The following is a 20,728-nucleotide window of genomic DNA, read 5'->3' as shown; positions in this document are numbered from 1 at the left end:
AATAAATCTTGGACTGATTAAAGATTTAATTGGGAAATAGCAAATAATAAAAGTAAAGAAAATGTAAATGTAAGGCTGGGCCAAATGGGAGGATTAAGAAGCATGCAGAAATGCATTTTCATTTCACCTGGAGAATGTGCATAGTTTTCCCCTCAAAAGTTTGCACTTGATGATACATATTGCTGAAGTCTCTGACCATGAAACAGATCTCTTTCTTTCCTTTTTTTTTTTTTTTTAACGATTTTATTTATTTGACAGAGAGAGAGAGAGTACAAGCAGGCAGAGCATCGGGCAGAGAGAAAGGGAGAAGCAGGGCTCCGCTGCGTGAGGAGCCCGACGGGGCCTCGATGCCAGGACCCGGGGTTCATGCCCTGGGAAAGCAGATGCCCAATGAACTTAGCCACCCAGGAGCCCCTGAGAACGCCTATTGCTGCATCTGCTCAACTCCATGGAGACCAGCTGGCGCCCAGAGGGATATGGAAAAGGAGTAAACTGAGGGAGAGTTTGTTTTAGGAAGTTTTCTGGGGGACGAGGCATTCAGCATCCTGAAGATCCATGCACTGTAGTCCCAGTAGTATACAAAGACTGCTTTTCCACACCGGCGAGTCTAACTTCTGCAAATGTGCAGAAACGCTCAGCCAACTCCCACCAGCGTTTGAAGGGAACCCTTTCAATCATTCCCACACAATCACTGAAATTTCAGAGGTTTGGGCCTCGCATGTGTGCTCTGGGCACCGTTGGCCACCGGCCCTCCGTGAGCTCCCGCAGCGATGCCCGCCTCTGAAATGGGCAAGCGCATTTGTGTTCAGCGTCATTGCTTGGTTAACGGTTACTCTGCGCTCAAAGATTCCAAACCCCGGAGCTTTGCTACTGTGATGTAGTGGCGAGGTCAGTTTGCCTTATCTCTAGCCCTAATGTTGGGCTGTAGAGGAGTGTGTATTTTATTTTTAATGGACATCTTTTTATACGATAATGTTGTAAAAAAGATCTATTCCATAATAGATCATGACCTGAGTCAAAACCAAGAGTCGTATACTCAGGGAACTGAGCCACCCAGGTGCCCCTAAGTTGAAAAATTTTAAATTGAAGTATTAGGACTTAATCTCAACTGAAGCTGTTCCTCCTTCCTTTCAAACGAAAACGTTTCTGAAGATAGGAAATTGTAAAAATTAACCTTTAACTGCCCTTTTGATATTTATAAGAGTATTTAACACTAATATTGATAATTGGTAATACTTGATTTTCATACGATCTATAAATCTAAATATTTAATAAAATGAGTTGTCCCTGCTTATTTGAATCCTGAGTTTCCTTTGGCTTAAAGTTTATTAAAAATCAGAGTAAGAATTACTTTAAAAAATTCATTATTTTAGTCTTCTTTTCCAATAATGCTTTCAAGAACTAAAATTCATTTAAATGCCAACCATATGACTAGAACTGCAATAGACCTCTTGTATATATCATTATTTCATTTAATGTAAGGCACCATAGATTGTATGATGTCCCACTATTTTATGTATCAATAAGAAATTTTTAAAAATTCTGCCAATTATAGTTGTAAGACATTTTGAATTATAAATTGCATCCTAATGTCAGAGATATTAAAAGGTGACAGAATAAGCATCGTAGAATCACTGAAATATAGTATTCTTGGAAATCCTTAAAACGTATCTGCAAAGTAGGCATAATTGTATCACTTTACCTAATTGGAGTGTTGTCTTTGTAAAGTAGCAGTGATGGTAATAGTTATCATAATATTATGTAACAATTTTTGAGATGTTATTTGTGGTAGGAACGGTTCTAAACACTTTGCATAGATGAGATCACTACTCTTTATTTTATTTATTTATTATTATTTTTTAGTAATCTCTATTCCCAACATGGGGCTCGAATTCAGGACCCTCGAGATCAAGAGTCACATGATCTTCAGACTGAGCCGGGCAGGGAACCTGAGATAACTGTCTTTATCCCCATTTTGTTGGTGAGGAAATTGAGGATAAGGCTAAGCGACAACTATGAAGCGACAGTTAAAGTAGGATTCAAACCCAAGTTGAGCTGAATCCTGAGGTCATGTTCTATCTAATCTGATAGGCTGCTCTTTTATTAGTGTGGTGAATAATCTCTAATAAATATTGTCCTTTCTTCAAAAGAAAACTAAGTCTTTGTTTTGGAGTCATAGAAATAAGATGCTATTTAACGTTTACAATTACATGAATTAATTGCATGCTTTGAAATAGTGCACTATAATTTCCTAAAAAGTTCTTTCACTTTCATAGGACTGCTCTCCATTTGGCCTGTGCCACTGGCCATCCAGATGTGGTGAGTTTTCTAGCAGACAGGAATTGCCAGCTTAACCTCTATGATAAAGAAGATAGGACCCTGTTAATAAAGGTATATTGTAGCAGCTGTGTCTGCCTGAGATGGATTTGGTTTAATTACTTGGAATGAAAATTTATTGCATTTAAACATAACTAATTGGTGAAACTTGTGGCATGTTTACTTTAAATTCTCAGAATTTACACTCTCTTTATTGGTATAATACTGACAGGCTGTGCAGTGCCAAGAAGAGAGCTGTGTAACTATCCTTTTAGAACATGGTGCTGCTGGGTGTTATACACAAGTAATAAATCATGGAACTTTAAAAAATTAATAAATAAACTTAAAAAAAAAAAAAAAGAACATGGTGCTGATCCGAATCTTACAGACGGTAATGGCAGTACTGCGCTCCACTATGCTGCCGTTGATCAGAACGTCTCAATAGTAGAGAAGCTGCTTCTACATAATGCAGATAATTGAAGGAAAAAACAAGGTACAGATCAACTTTATTTATAAAGTATTTGAAATTATATATATATAAATTATTTTTAGCCACAAAACATTTTATTTATATATTTATTTATATATATAATATATATACTGAATTCTATACATCAAGTCCTGTCATCATGGAAACAACTCCGAAGCCAGGGCAGGGAGGGCTAGAGAAATGTAATGCCCACGGAAAGGGCAAAGTTCTGTCTCCCAGCCACCCTTCCACCCCAGAAAGAAAATCTTCCCATTAGTGCTTGGGAGTGGACAGTGGGCTCAGAGCCCACAAAGGATTGAAGGGCTAGAGGGGAGGGAGGTGATGATGGAGGCTGGGTACTGTGCAGGGGCTTAGGAAATGGGTGCTGCTGGGGATGGGTGGGAGACCGTGACCCGGTGGGGTAACTTGGGTGAGTGCATGTAGGAGGAGAAAGCAGCAGGTTGCAGGGCCTGGGCACTCCAGGCCCCAAGGTTCTGAAGATGAGAGCAAGGGGATCGGGTCATGACATCCTACAAGGGCATGTCCTTGTGCTCACAGCTACTCTGCCCACCATGTACCACACTGGGGTCTCCCGTTTCAGAGAGTAGTTCCTGCTCAGCCTTGTGTAGCTCCCCAGTGGGGTGGTAGCTGTACATGGGGAGTAGTTGATAACCACGCTTACCAGTCCACCTGCTATTTCTTTGACATGCATTACCTCTCAGCACTGCTCTTACCCCTCTCTCCTTTCCTGGGAAGGCTGCACAGCCAGGCCCTGAGCTAGATATCTGCCCAGTTAGGAGCTGAATGTCCAGGCTTTGAACCAGATGTCAAAGATCATGGTGACCCTTTGATACATGATAGGGATCGATGGCAGTGGCTTTGTAAAAGCAAACCCTCTTGGGTTCCCTAAGGAATTAAAGTCTGGCAGTGGCCAACATTCTTGACATTTCAAATAATTGTCGAGTGTTTCCAAAAACAAGTAGCTCAATTTTTTTTTTTATGACAAAAACTAGTGATAGGAAGATGCAAATGTGTTTGGACACCAGAGGTTGTAGAAGACAAATAGAGTACAAGGGAACAATGGTCTGTTACCCGTGACATTGAAAGGAAGCACAAGGGTTAAACAATACTTGTGGGTTGGAATCTCAGCTTGGCTTTTTTGCAAATGGCAAAATCTCTCTGAGCTCTATATGTTGCTCTGAGAAGTAAAGGAGGTAATTTATGCAAAAATCCCTAGGATGGTGCTTGGCACATGGTAGTTATGGAAGACCTTCATTGAGGATAACAGGTACTGACAAAAAAGACTTTCAGGTTTAATTCACTTAGAAATTAGGACCAAAACTTTATGGTAAATGATAAGAACAAGGTACCAACCCATAAACAAATAGGACTGTAATTGGAATTTTATCTCAAAATATAAAAATAAAAAAATTTTGAAGGCTGATTTTAGATATAATCAGGCTTAGACTATAATCCATAGCAAATTCTTGTTCCAATGCCCTCGGTGGAGGGCCCCACCCTGGGGGCAGGAAGCAGATCTAAGCAGCACATTGCCTGGGGCTTAGCTCCAAGGCAAATCACCCAGGGCAGCAGAAGGGGGACAGCCACCTTTTCCTAGTTGAGCTTCCTCCTCACAGCTATGCTGACCAATGGAACAGGATATGAATACGCATATGAATATGAATGATATGAATATGCATACCTCTAATTTGTTGCTTACACTGACATGATCCAAAAGCCACTGGGTCGGGAGAGACCCAGCAGTTCCCTAGAAGCTCTCTCAAATTCTTTCCCTCAGGGCCTCCATCTTTGCTTATGTCATAATTCTGTCCCAAATTCCTCCTCAGAGCTTCCCTTAAGATGGAACTGAACAGACTACACACAGTTCTGCTTCCAGTGATTTCTTATTTCCTTTCATGTGGCTTTTCAATTTTAATGTAATTAGCATTGCTGAGAAGGAGCCCCATTACCAGAGCAGCTGCACTGGGTGGACACAGTTGAGCCTTGGTTCAATTTCCTCTTCCATGTGGTCAGTCTCCACATGTGTTCTTCAAGATCCAGAACATCTGGTGTCAGCCTTGATCAAGTAAGCCAACTTATTGGGGCTGCGGCTAAAACCTGAATAGTGATCTGCAATAGGGGTCAGAATCCCTGTTTGCTTTGCTTTTCCCTCCTTTGCAGCCCAGCCTTGACCTGTGGGCAGGCCCGCTGGCAGAAATGTGCTGCCAAAACTCAGAGAGAAACTCCCTAGTCTAGTCAGAGGACCAGAAGGGCCCTCTGAGTGCCAGAGAGTGTGGCAGGAATCCCTAGTGGTTTTCCTTTTTCCTCTCCCTTTTACCTCCCAGCCCAGTCCCGAGGCCAACCCCAGCTGGGGAACTGCTTTGCTGTGGCAGCACTCTGACATGTAAAACCCTGAGAGAAGAGAGAAAACCTTATGCTGTCCAGAGGAAGCGGGGAAAGAGGCCCCTGGAGGCAGAACGTGTGTGGGTAACCCCAGAGATAACAGTGCTAAAGAAGGTGATCTCCCATTCACTTTATGAACTCGGAAGTCCTGGACTTGCTACGAGCTGAGCATGCTCTAAACACACCCGCAGGAGCTTAACAAAAGCTTCAAGAACTGAACTATGTTATAAATCACTAGCCAAATCCTAGCTAGATTAAATCCAAAGTGGTACGCATCAGGTAGACCCAACCAACACAACAAAGGTGGAAACCAAACTAATGTTGGAACTGCCACCCAGAGAATAAGAGACAGAAATTATAGTTGGACCCTAACTCCATTAATACCCATGAATGTGCATACTTAAATTATTGTCATGGTCAACAACAGCATAATTACAAGGATTCAAACTACCTAAAAAAATCAAATGCCCCTAAGGGATGTGTTCTGACTGTAGTTAAGACCGGTTGATGGGTAAAAAGGTGTTTCTTAAATAGTTGAGATTCTTGAAAAGAAGTAATTTGTCAAATTTTTAAGCATTAAAAGCCATTCTACAATTTATAGTTAGCAAAGAAAGGATCTATTAAAGTGAAATCAAATTTAGACAGATTGTATCAACAATTTCACAAATCCTCGGTAGTGAGATACAAGTGAGTGTCTAGCATACCTCAGAATTAAAAGGTGACAAAACCACTAGAGGAAAAAAGACGGTTTTTCCTTAAAGATACGAGAGGCATAGATTCATCTCTTTTCAGGGAATATCTTTCATTATGTACAATTTAATAAGCCTTAATAGGTAAGAACTTCTCAGGAATTAGTGTCTATCAAATTAAGTTATAATCTTTACCTAAGAAAATATCTTTTTTTAATTAATTAATTTATTTTTTTAAAGTTCCATGATTTACTTGCGTATAACACCCAGTGCACCATGCAATACGTGCCCCCCTTAATATCCATCACCAACCTATCCCATCCCTCCCCCGCCCAAAGCCCTCAGTTTGTTTCCCAGAGTCCATAGTCTCTCATGGTTCCTTCCCCCTTCTGTTTACCCCCCTTTCTTCTTCCCTTTCTTCTCCTACCGATCATCCTACTTCTTATGTTCCATAAATGAGTGAAACCATATGATAATTGTCTTTCTCTGCTTGACTTATTTCGCTTAGCATTATCTCCTCCAGTCCGGTCCATGTTGCAGCAAATGTTGAGAAATCATTGTTTTTGATGGCTGAGTAATATTCCATTGTATATATGGACCACATCTTACCTAAGAAAATATCTAAGTGCTCTACAAATTCATTAACTGGCTATACCAATGAATTATTTAGACAGAATAATTAACCCAAATTTGTCTTTTCAGATGAAAAACTTTTACCTAAAAGTAATAATAGTCCTTTCATTTAAAAATTCAAGTTAACTTTTGTTTAAAAGCCAAGTTTGGTAAACTAATATGTGGACAGTGCCCTTCTTTTTAAAAAAAGATTTTATTTCTTTCAGAAAGAAGAGAGAGAGAGCATGAGTGGGGGTGGGGGGCCGAGTCGGGGGGGGCAAAGGGAGAGGGGAAGCAGACTCCCCACTGGCCAGGGAGCCTGACTCAGGGCTCCATCTCAGGCCCCTGAGATCATGACCTGAGCTTAAGAGAGATGCTTAACCGATTGAGCCACCCAGGTGCACTGTGGACAGCACTTTTACAGGGAATTTTGGAAACTGTGTTTTTAGGTAATAGTCAAATTGAGAAGTTATAAAGATTCCTGTTTCTTCAAAATAGTTAGAAAATAAATCATTTTGTCTACTTGTATTTAAATGTAGACTATGGAGTGCCTAGGTGGCTCAGTCGGTTAAGCATTGGACTCAATTTTGGCTCAGGTCATGATCTCTGGGTTGTAAGATAGAGCCCTGAGTCAAGCTCTGCACTAGGCATGGAACCTGCTTAAGAGTCTCTCTCTCCCTCTCCCTCTGCCTCTCCCCCTCCTCTAATAAATAAATAAATAAACAAATAAATAAATGCAGGCTAATGCAGTAGAATAATTACTTTGAAACATACGAAGATCTTTCTGAACATGTGTTATTAGTTATTTAGCAGAATAATATATTTGAAATTCTATTTGAAAATAGATTTATTCCCAGAATTTCTCTTATTTGGTGCTATTTCCCTAAGGCATTCACTAAGGTGTTCAATGCTCCTTGACATAAAGAGAAAAGATGAGGGGCTGTACAGATAAGGTTGGGAACAGAAATCCCACATAAATCTGGGGACTCAGGCCTACTTATATCCCCCTATCCTGGATAGATGTTAAGAAGGTAGTGGGAGAATAGCAACTGCTATTCAACATCTTCTCAGAATTTCCCCAGACCCCAGGATCAGGAGAGGCAGCATAATGACAGTAGAACCCCAGAGGGGCATGGTAGTTACTAAGAGAGCAAGAAAGGCCTGAAACCCTAAAGTCACAAATGGAAAACAACTCAGCAATGACTGTGAGGTGAACTGGGGTCTTATTACAGTTCTATAGATGAGCCAAGTAAAGCAATAACTGTGGTTTAGTACCCCAAGGCCATACAAAGAGTAAATAGGAAAGCGAGGATTTATACCCAAGTAGGCTCCTTCAAAGCTGTGCAGTAGCATTGGCACATAAGTAACGAATAAACCAATGGAGTAGACTTAAAGAACCTAGGGGAAAAAATCCATTTATTTAGAAACTTTATTTATGACATTTCAAATCGGTAGGGGGAAAAATGGACTATTACAAAAGTTAACCTGGGCAAATTTTCATCAATATGAAAAAAAAATTGGAGTCTTTCCAAATCATACATAATAATCAGTTACAAATGTGAATTTCAAAATTATAAAATGTAAAACATGTAGGTGAATATCCTTATTACTGATATGGAGAAGGACTTCTTAAACAAGATACAAAAGCAGTAACTCATTATTGGAAAAATTACAGTTGTAATTTCCAATGTACCAAAAGACTTTATAAAGGACGTAGGAAAAAATACACAATCTGGAAGAAGAAATTTCAACACATGTAACTGACATCAGGTTTATATCCAAAATACATAAAGAATAATTATAAAGCGATAAGATGACAAGAAAACATGTAGCAAAATGGGAACGGACATGAACAGACTTTTGGCAGAATTGTGTCACAATGTGTACTATATCCAAAACATATAAAGAATTACTGAAAATCTAGAGGAAAATAACAACCATGTGGAAAAATGCACAATGTGACACATAACTATTAACTATTCGAAGGCAGGAGCCATTTCATTAACTTTTCTGTTCATTGGGGGAACATAGCACAGTGCTACACAGATGGGTAGATTTTTAATTTTTTTTAAAGATTTTTATTTATTTATTTATTTGAAAGAGAGAGTGAGCGAGTGAGAGAGAGAACACGACAGCAGGGAGAGGGGCAGAGGGAGAGAGAGAAGCAGACTCCCCTCTGAACAGGACCCTGAGATCATAACCTGAGCCAAAGGCAGACGCTTAACCAACTGAGCCACCCAGGCGCCCCTATTTTAATAGGGAGGAAATAAACACTTGATCACTGAGAACAATCATAGTATTAATAAGATAACAAAGCCTTTTAAAGAAAGACACGAATACAAGTTAAAGAAGGGAAAAAAAGAAAGGAGAGATTGAGGGTGATGGAGGGTGGATTGCTAATGGCAAAGACTGGCTCCTGATCAGCTTCATTTTGCCTCTCAGATGCTTATTCACCAGTAGCAGTGATATCCAGCATCTTGAAGTCGGGTAGCTGCCAGCACAAAAATGATTTTGAGGAAAGGGGGCTGTGGGGTTCTGGATCAAAGTGTCAAGTGTGATCGTTTCTTGTATTCACTCTCAGAAAGACTCAGACGATCGGGTACTAACTGTGGGAAGTGTTTAAGAATCCAAAAGATAGTTCGTAATCACAGAGGAAGAAATATCATCCGGATAAACATACGTAGCCTATTAAGGTTAATATATGTGAGGTGCTCCTGTTGGATCATCATGACCTGCTGTGCCCTCTCCGTGGAAATACCGTGAAGTAAACAAGCAGTTGACCTTCTCTAGTGGGAGCAATAATAAGATTTAGCTGAGCAGTCTTATTTAAACTTCAATGTTTTGATATATTTTTCTGTGTAATTCACCCCACAGGGGGGCCAGAAATTTCCTGACTGTAAGCTTTTCCTAACTGACACCAAAGGAAACCTGGGGATCCCAGATCAATCAAAATGAGGTGACAATTTGATGGCGGCCATATCGGTAGGCTGCACGCATTCCGTGAGTCAGCCTCCCTCTCACTGCTAGGTTTGTTTTGTCTCTTTGTAGCATGTGGTTTGGGCTAAGGATAGCAGTTTCTGTGATCAAAGCTGACTCCTTGGGATAAAACACCCTCTGAAAATTAATCAGCCTAATTTTTTAAGAGGCTCTGGCTACTTTTAGAGAAGGGCACGAGACTGGAAATTTCTAGCCTTGGCTTATCCAGAAAAAATGAATGAATCAGAAAGAGTGGGGCCACGTTGAGTGACGTTCTGTCCTGCCATCTTTCCAGACTAGACTTCTAATAAGCTTGTTGCCATCCTATAATGGCTTCCTTCTTTGACATTCTGCACCATTCAGCTTGCTGCTAGTCCCCCTTCTTGAATTGCCAGCCATTGTGGGAGAAAAGATTTTTAGCTCCTGTGATTGAATTTACTTCAACTACTTCCCCATCACCCTTCCTCTTGGGTACCCAGAAACGTCTTCACTCTCTCCTTATAGTTTCCTGCTACCAAATTCTTCTCTTTTCTGGGAGACCTGGCGTCGACCCCCACACGTGCAACAGTACATACTCTCAGTATGTACCTTTTTACTCTGCCAAATAGCACTGTAAGGCACTGGCCCACCTTCCCTTTATGTTCCTCTCTCCATTTCATTTCAAATTTTTTCTACGTATTTGCTCTCTAGGTCTTTTACCCATGTTCCTGAACACTAACATTACCTTTCCACAAGCTATTAGTGCCTGTGTGTTCGGGAGTCTGCCTTGTTTGCATTCTCTTGGATTCACTCCTTGCTTCTGCCTCTTCTCTCCTGTCTTCCCATCCAGTCACTTATTCAATTTGCCAAACCGAACTCTATCCTGTGCTAAGCACTGAGGACACAAAAACAGATAAAGAATGGTCTCTGCCTTCGAGGAGACACATAAACAAAAATTTAATATGATGGGATCAGAGCTGCTTTAATGGTACTGCAGGGTGAAAAAAAGAAGGTCCGTGCTTCGGAGTTATCTGAGAAAATTTACGGCAAGCCATTTGCACAGGGCATGATGTATGTACCTAACATATGCTGTATATTTTATTTTCCAAGGTAGATTGGCTCACGATCTTCAGTTGCTCCTTGTCTATTGGCTCCTTTCTCTTGCTCTGATCTCCACTAGCCTAAAAATAAGAAAAACCCTTTCCTACACTGCTTTTTTCCCTTATCATCAGACTTCTTAAGAGGCTCTCCCCTGGCTAATTTTTCTTCTTTGCTACCTGTTCATTCTAAAAATATTTGTGATCTTGAGTGAAGTAAGAATCATCCCTGATATGTATGTTATATTTACATAGACACAATGAAATTCATTTTATAGACAAAATCTTTGTGACTGTCTATATTTGTGTGTATGTGTGTGCAATTTTAGAGATATTTGGTGAGGATGGTGTTCTGGTATTCTGGTCTACCTGGTCTGGTATTCTGGGGCTTTTCTTGACCTGTTTTGCCGAAGTACTTTCATCAAACTTTGTTCTTTTAGGATAACTTTTAGAGATGTCCAACTCTCCAGAATTGCCATTAACCAGAGTCAAACCTTTGGGGAATGACCAAAGTTTATATCCTAACTTCCAAGACTGTTCTAGAAATTAGATCTCCCTCCATGAGCCAGAGAATTGAGTAACATTTGCTGAGGAGGCATGTGGCCAGGTAAGTATAATGAGCCATGGAAATAATCTTCCATATCACATTCACCAAAAGACATAGGTACTATCTCTGTTTTTATTTAAAGACTTTTAAGTAAGGCTCCATTCTTGGTATTTTATGTTGCCTAATTCACAATCTTTTTTGGAACAAATGTGTATAATGTCACTGGTGATGTGTAGCCGTGTAGATAGAGCATGATTCTGGAAGTTTGTTTAGTTTTAAACTTATGGTTTAAAGTGGTCATGGTGAATGGCTGAATTCAGTCACCGCTGGCATACGTCAATGTAACTAGGAAATACTTTGAAATGGGTAAAGTGCTATTAGAAAATGATTTTTATTAGGGATACCTGGTTGTATTATACCATTCTAAAGCTTATTCCTACATCCTTCCCTATGTTTTTTCTGTTTATTCATGTTTCTAGTTTTGTCTCATTTCTGAATTCAACATATTACTGTTCCATTCTTCCAAATTATTTAAGTAATAAAGTTGGTGGGTTACTAAATGGTTATCCATATTCTAAAGTTCTTAGTGTCAGTCGATTAGGTAATGAACAAGTGAATGTGGTCATAATGTCTGATCTTTTTATTTCTTACTGTCCAACTTGTCACAAAACACTGATCTTGAAGCGATTTTTAAAATTGCATTATTAAAGCGTCAAACATTACTAAAGGTTTATTTTTTAAATGAATGGTGTCCATAGTAATTTTGGAGCTATAATATAATAATTTCTAAAGGGAGTTTAACACTTACATGTTCAGCGTTTCATGCTAAATATTCAAATTCTGTGTTAAACATAGAAAGAATGTTTAATTATCTTTGTCATTTTTCAGAGTTAAATCAAGTAAATAAAATACAGTAAGCATTTTTCTCCAAGAAGCTTAGAAAATGTTACAGATTCAAATGCTTTGATTTTTCCTGAAGGAAGAGAGTGGTCTTTGATTTTCAGGTCAAAAATTGAGAGGGAGAGAAACAATCTTGCCCAGTGTTTCGAGGTGTGTAGGTAGCAAGTCTGCAAGAAGGCAAAGCCCTCCCTCTGCAAAAGAGTAAAACTGGTTATGACTATATTCAGTTTTCTTCAATTTTCACTCCAACATTCTTCTCCTCTGAAAGCTCCCCCACTTCGGGTCATGGGATCCTTCACTTGAATTTAGTTTCGCTTAAACCTGACCATCAGAATTAGGAGTGCCAAATGCCACACTCCCTCAGGTCCTGCTCTCTACTCATCAACCCAATAATTTTTTAAAAAGAGATTTATTTATTTTATTCGAGAGAGAGAGAGAGAGAGCACGTGAGTGGGGGGGGGTAGGAGCAGAGGGAGAGGGAGAGAATCCTCAGACAGACTCCCTGGTGAGTGAGAAGCCTGATGCAGTGCTCAATCCCAGGACCCTGAGAGCATGACCTGAGCCAGAATCAGGAGTCAAAGGCTTAAATGACTGAACCACCCAGGTGCCCCAATAACCCAATAATTTTTAACCAGTGATAATAATTTCCTCTTTTAACACCCTTCCCAACTCTCCAGCCTCCATCAGTGTGGGACTAGCCAGGATTTGGAGCAAGAGGGTCTGAGTTTGAGTTTCTGAGCTCTTGAACAATTCAGACCTCAGTTTCCTCATGTGTATATATATGGGGATAATAATATTGAATTCACAGAAATGTTGTAAGAATTAAACATATGTGAAAACAATTTCACAAATGTTATTAATCACTAATAGCTAATATCCATTCTATTGAGAGCCTTGAATGATTCACACATTGCAAAGAATTTCAGATTCAGTTGTTAGTAAATGGAGAGGATATTTTGAGATATCCATGAAGTGTCCTACCTTTCTATGCAGAAGCAAAGCTATGCTTAAAAGGCAATCAACCTCACACCCCCCAACCATGAAAATGGCTACTATCAAACAGCATAACAGATGTTGAAGAGGATGTGAAAAAATTGGAAAACTTGTGCGCTGTTGGTGGGAATGTAAAATGGTACAACTTCTGTGGCAAATAGTATGACAGTGCCTCAAAAAATTAAAAATAGAATTATAATTTGATCTATCAACCCCACTCTTGGGTATATACTCAAAAAGACTGAAAGCAGTGACCTGAAGAGATGTTTGCACAAACATCCACGTTCATAGCAGCATTATTCTTGATAAGCAAAAGGTGAAAGTAATCCAAGTGTCCACAGATGGATGAATGGATAAATAAAATGTGGTATACGTGCACAATGGAATAATATTCTGTCTTACAAAGCAAGGAAATTCTGACACATGCTACAACATGGATGAACCTTGAAGACTTTATGCTGAGTGAAATAAGACAGTCACAAAAGGGCAAATACTATATGATTCCACTTATATGCGGTACCTAGATACTCAATTCACAGAGACGGAAAGTAGAATGGAGGGGTGAGCACTGAGAACTATTGCTTCTCGTGGTGCCCGAGGCCAATTGGAAAATGCTAGTTACTGTCAATGGGGACAAAATTTGAGGTTCACAAAATGAAAAGAGTTTTGCGGATGGATGGTGGTGATGGTTGCACAGCAGTACGAAGGTACTCAATGTGGTTAAAATGTACACTTAAAAATAACTAAAATGGTAAATGTTATGTTATATGTATTTTGCCAGAATTTTTTTTAAAAGGCAATCAACCAGTTTGGCACATCTAAGTCCCCCATTTCTTACCTGAACAATGGTCTGTAAACAAAGTATCTAAAAAAAAACCAAAGAGGGCATCTGGGTGGCTCAGTCCCTTAAGCGTCTGCCTTCAGCTCAGGTCAGGATCCCAGGGTCCTGGGATCGAGCCCTGCATCCAGCTTGCTGCTCATCAGGAAGTCTGCTTCTCCCTCTCCCTCTGCCCCTGCTCCTGCTCTCTCTCTCTCTCTCACTCTCCTGCTCTCTCTCGCTAATAAATAAATAAAATCTTTTTTAAAAATTTAAAAATTTAAAAGATTTAAAAAACAAAGCTATCCCATTAGAATTTATTATTTTAGGCAAGTTTTAAAATAAGAAAGTCTGCAACATATCCCATACTCTATAAAACTCAACTGCACATAAACTTGCTCCTCACTCCCTGAGGCCACCACTTATAAACTGTGCTATCTTGGGTTAGTTACTCAACCTCTCTTAGCCTCACTTAACTTTTCTGTAAAATGGAAATGCCAGTCTCTTGCCAGTCAGGGTTTTGTGAGGATTACAGTAAATGACAGATGCAAAGAGCCTCGTGGGCATATGGCACAGTCAGTTCTCGATGTCTTACGTTGTACAGATGAATTTGTTGAAACGGGAATTAATTATATTTTCAGGGTCACGATCAACAAAGAGGGTCACAGATACGTATGGAAGGAAGGATGATGATCTCATTCTTTTTCTTGAAGGTGATGGGGACTTTGTGGCTTTGTAGCATCAGATGAACATTTAGGCATCGATTTCTTTTTGGCACCACAAGAAGCGAGTTTTTAGTGCTCATCCCTCCAGCTCAGCTGCTCATCCACAGTCGGCACTGTTTCCACCAGTAGGGAGATCCACCCACAGCAAAGGCTAGAATGATTTGCTCTAATTTGCTCTGCCTGAAAGATGTCTCTGCATATGTTTTTAAGCATCAAAGCCTGTACCCTCAGAGGTGTAAAAACCACATATTTGATGGACTTGGGGGGGAAAAGATGTCTTGCATCTGTAAACATTGAACACTTATTTCCAAAGGTGGATCCTGTCCTTTTTTTTATTTTTATTTTTTTTAGTATTTGCTTTCCTGGTTTTCCTGCTTTTCAGAGCTATCGTGTATAGAATCTACTGGTCCCATTACACTAATTAGCAATGTAAATATTTTAACAAACTCTGGGGGATTACTTTACCTCAGCTTTAAGCAAATGTATAATTTAACACAAGCAGGACAACTTGCATCACCCCATCATTTGAGGCTTCTCAGCAGTGAATTCATCCTATGATAAAGAATTTTGCAGTTTTGAAATCAGAGATGAGTTCGTCATGTAGAAGATAAGGCTGTGCCTTCATTTCAGCTTTAGGAACTTTCGGAAAAGAATGCACGTTGGAATTTTTATTGTTGTAGCTTCAGTCAAAGAGAACAAAACATACACATCCTGAACCCTTGGCCTATTAATTATTATAATCATAGCGAAGGCTAATTATATTGCTAATCAGGAAAAGTTCACCCTGAACCATGTTTGCCTAAAATCTCTAGCTCATGGTCCTTAAATGACACTTACATAATCCCTCTGTGCCCTTCCCATTGTGTTGAGGGAGGCTTGTTTTGGAGTGGGATATGCAAAATTTATTTTTTCTGTTGACTTTTCCGTCCCTCCTCTTTTTCTTCTCTTTCTGCTCTTGTGCTGACAACCCCCAAAGTGCAGTGTTTTTGAAAGAGGCAGCCCACGGAATGGGAGAAGATATTTGCAAATGACACTACAGATAAAAGACTGGTACCCAAGATCTACAAAGAACTTCTCAAACTCAATACATGAGAAACAAATAATCAAATCAAAAAATGGGCAGAAGATATGAACAGACCCTTTTCCAATGAAGACATACAAATGGCTAACAGACACATGAAAAAAGTTCAAAATCATTAGCCATCAGGGAAATTCAAATCCAAACCACATTGAGATACCACCTTACGCCAATTAGAATGGCAAAAATTGACCAGACAAGAAACAACAAATGCTGGAGAGGATGTGGAGAAAGGGGATCCCTCTTACACTGTTGGTGGGAATGCAAGTTGGTATAGCCACTTTGGAAAACAGTGTGGAGGTCCCTTAAAAAGTTAAAAATAGAGCTGCCCTATGATCCAGCCATTGCACTACTGGATATTTACCCCAAAGATATAGACGTAGTGAAGAGAAGGGCCATATGCACCCCAATGTTCATAGCAGCATTGTCCACAATAACTGAAATGTGGAAGGAGCTGAGATGCCCTTCAACAGGTGGCCAGATTAAGAAGATGTGGTCCATATATACAATGGAATATTACTCAGCTATCAGAAAGAACGATTTCTCAACATTTGCTGCAACGTGGACGGGACTGGAGGAGATTATGCTAAGTGAAATGAGTCAAGCAAAGAAAGACAATTATCATATGGTTTCCCTCATTTATGGAACATAAGAAATAGCAGGGAGATTGGTAGGAGAAGGAAGGGAAGAATGAAGAGGGGGTAAACAGAAGGGGGAATGAACCACGAGAGACTATGGACTCTGGGAAAGAAACCGAGGGCTTCAGAGGGGAGGGGGTGGGGGAATGGGATAGGCCAGTGCTGGGTATTAAGAAGGGCATGTATTGCATGGAGCACTGGGTGTTATACACAAATAATGAATCATGGAACACTACATCAAAAACTAAGGATGTACTGTACGGTGACTAACATAACATAATAAAAAATTATTATTAAAAAAAAAAGAAAGAAAAAGAAAGTCTCTGCCAAAGAGGGAAGTTTCAGCAATAATGAACTAACACAGAAACATGGACGAAAAGCAATTGTTTCCCAAGAATGGTTGCTTCTGTTTGTTCTATGATTCACCTGTACTTGCCCATATGATTCCTCACTAGAATGGGTGGATTTGGCCTAAACTCTGGGGCTGTTCTTCTGGGCCTCCTGCCTGCCTTTCAGTTTGGATGAGATCAGTCAAAGGAAATGTGGTGCAGGTGAGTGGCAGTGCTCTTCCTCCTCTGTGAGAACTCGAGTGAGGTTCTCTCAATGACAGAACCAGACCCCTCAGTGTGTTAGCCCTGAAAAGGAGCCAGGCGGTTGCTGTGTGTGTCTTTTTATTTTGGTATTTCAATCACCTACCCGAAGGAAGATAGGATTCATTTACACAATTCGGGCTCCTCATTCAATGAAGGAATATGATTAACATAAAGTAGTAGGCTCTTAGAAGCCATGGTCACCTCTTTATTTAGATTTCTGCAGAAGACTTAATACTGGGTAGGAAAGAAGTAGGAAACGTTCAATTCATAAGTGGTATTTCTGGACGGAAAAGTCTCTATTAGTCTTGACTTTGGCTACCTCAGTTTGAAGAAACACAGAGTTTTAGTATCAGGGTTTTCCTGTAAGAAATAATAACTAAAAGCCATAGTTATCATTTAATGAGTCAACAAAGTACCAGTCCTTATGTATCATCTTTTTTGTCCTTAATTTCTCTGAACTTGAGTATGCATATCTCTGTGAAGGCATTAATAAGAGCTATTTTGTCATACAAAAGAGAAAAACAATGTTCAGAGAAATTAAAAGAAGTGTACAAAATTCACGCAGCTAGTACTAGAGTGAATCTCAGTGATAATAAAGGCTACTTTCTTTCCGTGAAATTATAAAGACCACTCTCCATGAAATTATCCAAGTTTCTTGATTCAAATAGCTAGCATATTGGAATATGAAGAAAAGAGTTTTGTAATAGGAGCCCTGAAATCTTTCTGTGAGAGGAAGATGATAATTATAATACTGATGACAGCAGTAATAATTAAAGCTAATATATGTTAATTATAATAATATAAATATACACCACTTAAGGTACAGAGTTCCTATAATGATAACTTCATTTAATCTTCATAATAGCTCTATGATGTAGATAATATTCTTATTTTCACCATTTTCTAGATGAGTAAATTGAGGCACAGAAACTTTAAATAATGTACAAATTGCAAATACATACTGTACATTGTACATAGCCAAGAGGTAAATTGACAATAAATTAATTAAATGTGTATGATGAATCCAGATTTTTTTTTTTACTGCTAATCTAAAATAAGAGTTGAGTTTTGTATGGGAAAAATAAACCAAAGTAAGTGAAATAAACTCTATTGAAATGTAATGGTCTGGAAGGGTCTTGGTAACTAAAACATGCTGGGTATTATAGGATACCATACCAAGAGTATTTGGGGGGACACCTAGGTGGCACAGTTGGTGAAGCGCCCGACTCTTGGTTTTGGCTCAGGTCCTGATCTCAGGGTCATGAGATCTGGCTCAGTGCTCAGCACAGAGTCTGCTTAAGTTTCTCTCCCTCCTCCTCTAGCCCACTCTCTCTCTCTAAAATAAAATAAATAAACCTTAAAAAAAGAATCGAATTTTGAAGCACTCTCATAAATATGCAGTACTTTTATGACTGTAGGATATTTTCATTCTGTTTACTCTCTTACACTTACTCCCTAGCATATTTAACTCTAAGGATTTTCTACACTTTTAACATTCTGAATGTTTGTTTGTCTGCTTTTGCCTGAATATGTTCAGAATCTCCCAGAAGTTATTTACAATGTCAATAGGAGATACTAACACACATGCATTTTGACCTGAAAATTCCTCACATCCCAATATCTGATCATACAGAGAGATCGAATGCTTTGTTAGTGTCATAATTTTTAAAGTCAGGCACAAGATTTCTAAAATCCCTAGTAACTGTGTGGAAAACAGGAATTCGATTCCATGTTTTTAGGTCATTTCCTTCCAAAATTGATTGTTCTTGGATTCTCCATCTATCTCTACCACATTGTGGTATGGGTATCTACCCAGGAGCATCCAAATAACCACTTTACTGGATTCCTGGATTCACTGTTAAGTTTCCTGAGTGGTGACAATCTGCATGATGTGGCGAAATTAAGAACATTCAACCCGAATGTCTATCAGCAGATGAGCAGATAAAGCAGATGTAGTGTGTGTGTGTGTGTGTGTGTGTGTGTGTGTGTGTGTGTGTGTGTGTATTTACAATGGAATGTTATTCAACCATGAGAAGGAAGGAAATCCTGCCATTTGTGACAACTTGGATGAATCTTGAAGGCATCATACTAAGTGTCAGAGAGAGAATGATAAATACCATATGATATCCCTCATAAGCAGAATCTAAAACAGCTAAATTCCTAGAAATAGTGTAGAATGGTGGTTGCCAAGGGCTAGAAGGTGGTAAATGGGGAGATGTTGGTCAAAGGGTACCAACTTCCAGTTATTAGGTGAATAAGTTCTGGGGATATAATGTATAACATGGGGATGATAGCTAATAATTAATACTGTATTATATACATGAAAGTTGCTAAGATTGTAAATCTTAAATGTTCTCACCACAAAAATAAAATGGACAAGATAGGAGTGTTAGCTAATGCTATGGTGGTAATCATTTTGCAATATATAAATGTATGAAATCAATACTTGGACTCCTTAAACTGACACAATGTTATATGTCAATTATATCTCAATAGAGCTGGAAAAAAAAAAAAAGAACAGGTTGGATACCGATGTCAATGGTTTTGCACAATCTCAGACATACTGTGGGTTAAGTTCCAGCTCTTAGTTCCTTCTTCCTGTGTCTCCTCCTTGATGTCAAGGGCTCATCACATTTTAAATCACTAAACACTTGGGATACTTTTGGACAGAAAGTAAACTCACAATGGCCTTACCTCCACTGATAGGAGTGAAGAGCCAGTAACCAAGGCACCCTGGAGAGCTGGGTGTTTCAGTAGAGACAACCCTATCCCACAGGAGGACACTTCTCCATGGGGTCAAGAAAAGCCTCCATGTTTCATGGGCTGTGGCCACCATGTTAATTCTTGGACCCTCATTCCCATAGGGCCTGAATGCCACCTTCTCAGTTGGCCCAGCCCCTCCCCACACTACTTTTTACAACCTCTACCCCCAACCTTTTTTATCCCTTTTCCTTGCTCTATTTCTTTTCATATTTGTTACCATCTGAAGTGAAATATATTTGACTTATTTATTTAGTCTCTACAACTAGAACACAAGTTCCATACAAGCAGAGATTTTGACCGTTCCTTGGATTGTCATATCCCCTACACTGAGAATATACCTGGCATACAGGAAGCTTTTGATCCATATTTTTTAATGAATGAAATTAAAATTTTCGTGATTCTCTTTCTATATATGGATCCTTTACAACTAGGATCGTCAAGTCCAAAACATTGACATAAGGAGATCTAAGGGTTTCCGTTTTCTTTAGGAACTGTGTTGGGGTCCACAATAAAGTTCATCACCATCATCATAATAATAATGTGTATCTATTTGTATACCATGGGTACCTTCCCAACTGAGTTCCCAGCAGCCCAAAACCTACCCTAAAATTGATCAGACAGTGAGTGCAATGTTCTGGCAAGAATGTGGGCCAAATGAAAGGTCAGTGCTCTTCCCTTGGGAGTGCCACCTGCTTGATGTGTGACCTCAGGCATGTGAATTAACTCCTGGTGTCCTATTCTATAAACTAGGGGATTGAAATATAGGATGTTGAAATTTCCCTTAAATTCCCTCCTACCACAACCTCTACATTCCAACCCAAAATTCTCCATAAGGAAAAATGCACAACTTTAAACAGCCTGCAACATCCAGAGACCTTAAAAAACAAACGAAAACAATAAACAAAATCAAGAAATCTCTCAACACATTTCAAAAGTTGTTTTTAAAGATTTTATTTATTTATTTGTCAGAGAGCGAGAGCACAAGTAGGGGGAGCAGCAGGCAGAGGGAGAAGCAGGCTCCCCGATGAGCAAGGAACCTGATGAGGGACTTGATCCCAGGAGCCTGGGATGATGACCTGAGCCAAAGGCAGCCACTTAGCTGACTGAGCCACACAGGAATCCACACATCTCAA

The 20,728-nt window shown here is 39.4% G+C and overlaps 1 protein-coding gene across 20 annotated transcripts in view; it reads left to right on the top strand.

Annotated features, from left to right (window-relative positions):
• LMNTD1 (lamin tail domain containing 1) overlaps positions 1-20,728 on the top strand; it is a 475,396-nt gene that overhangs the window by 381,041 nt on the left and 73,627 nt on the right. For 4 of the 20 annotated variants that reach the window (XR_015721640.1, XR_015721647.1, XR_015721646.1 and 1 more), the window contains 2 exons: positions 10,982-11,148; positions 14,440-14,556. The exons of 4 other annotated variants lie outside the window; for them this stretch is intronic. Coding sequence is in view for 1 of the 16 variants with exons in the window: in XM_087855708.1 (XP_087711834.1) it covers positions 16,780-16,790 (11 nt within the window). In the remaining 15 variants the exon portion in view is untranslated. 12 more of the 20 variants (XR_015721643.1, XR_015721652.1, XR_015721641.1 and 9 more) reach the window with 11 other exon arrangements.

Source organism: Ursus americanus, chromosome 25 (genome assembly GCF_024610735.1).
Source record: "Ursus americanus isolate L20-20 chromosome 25, mUrsAme1.1.p, whole genome shotgun sequence".
In the NCBI taxonomy this organism is placed as follows: Eukaryota; Metazoa; Chordata; class Mammalia; order Carnivora; family Ursidae; genus Ursus; species Ursus americanus.
This window is presented reverse-complemented; position numbering and strand designations above follow the sequence as displayed.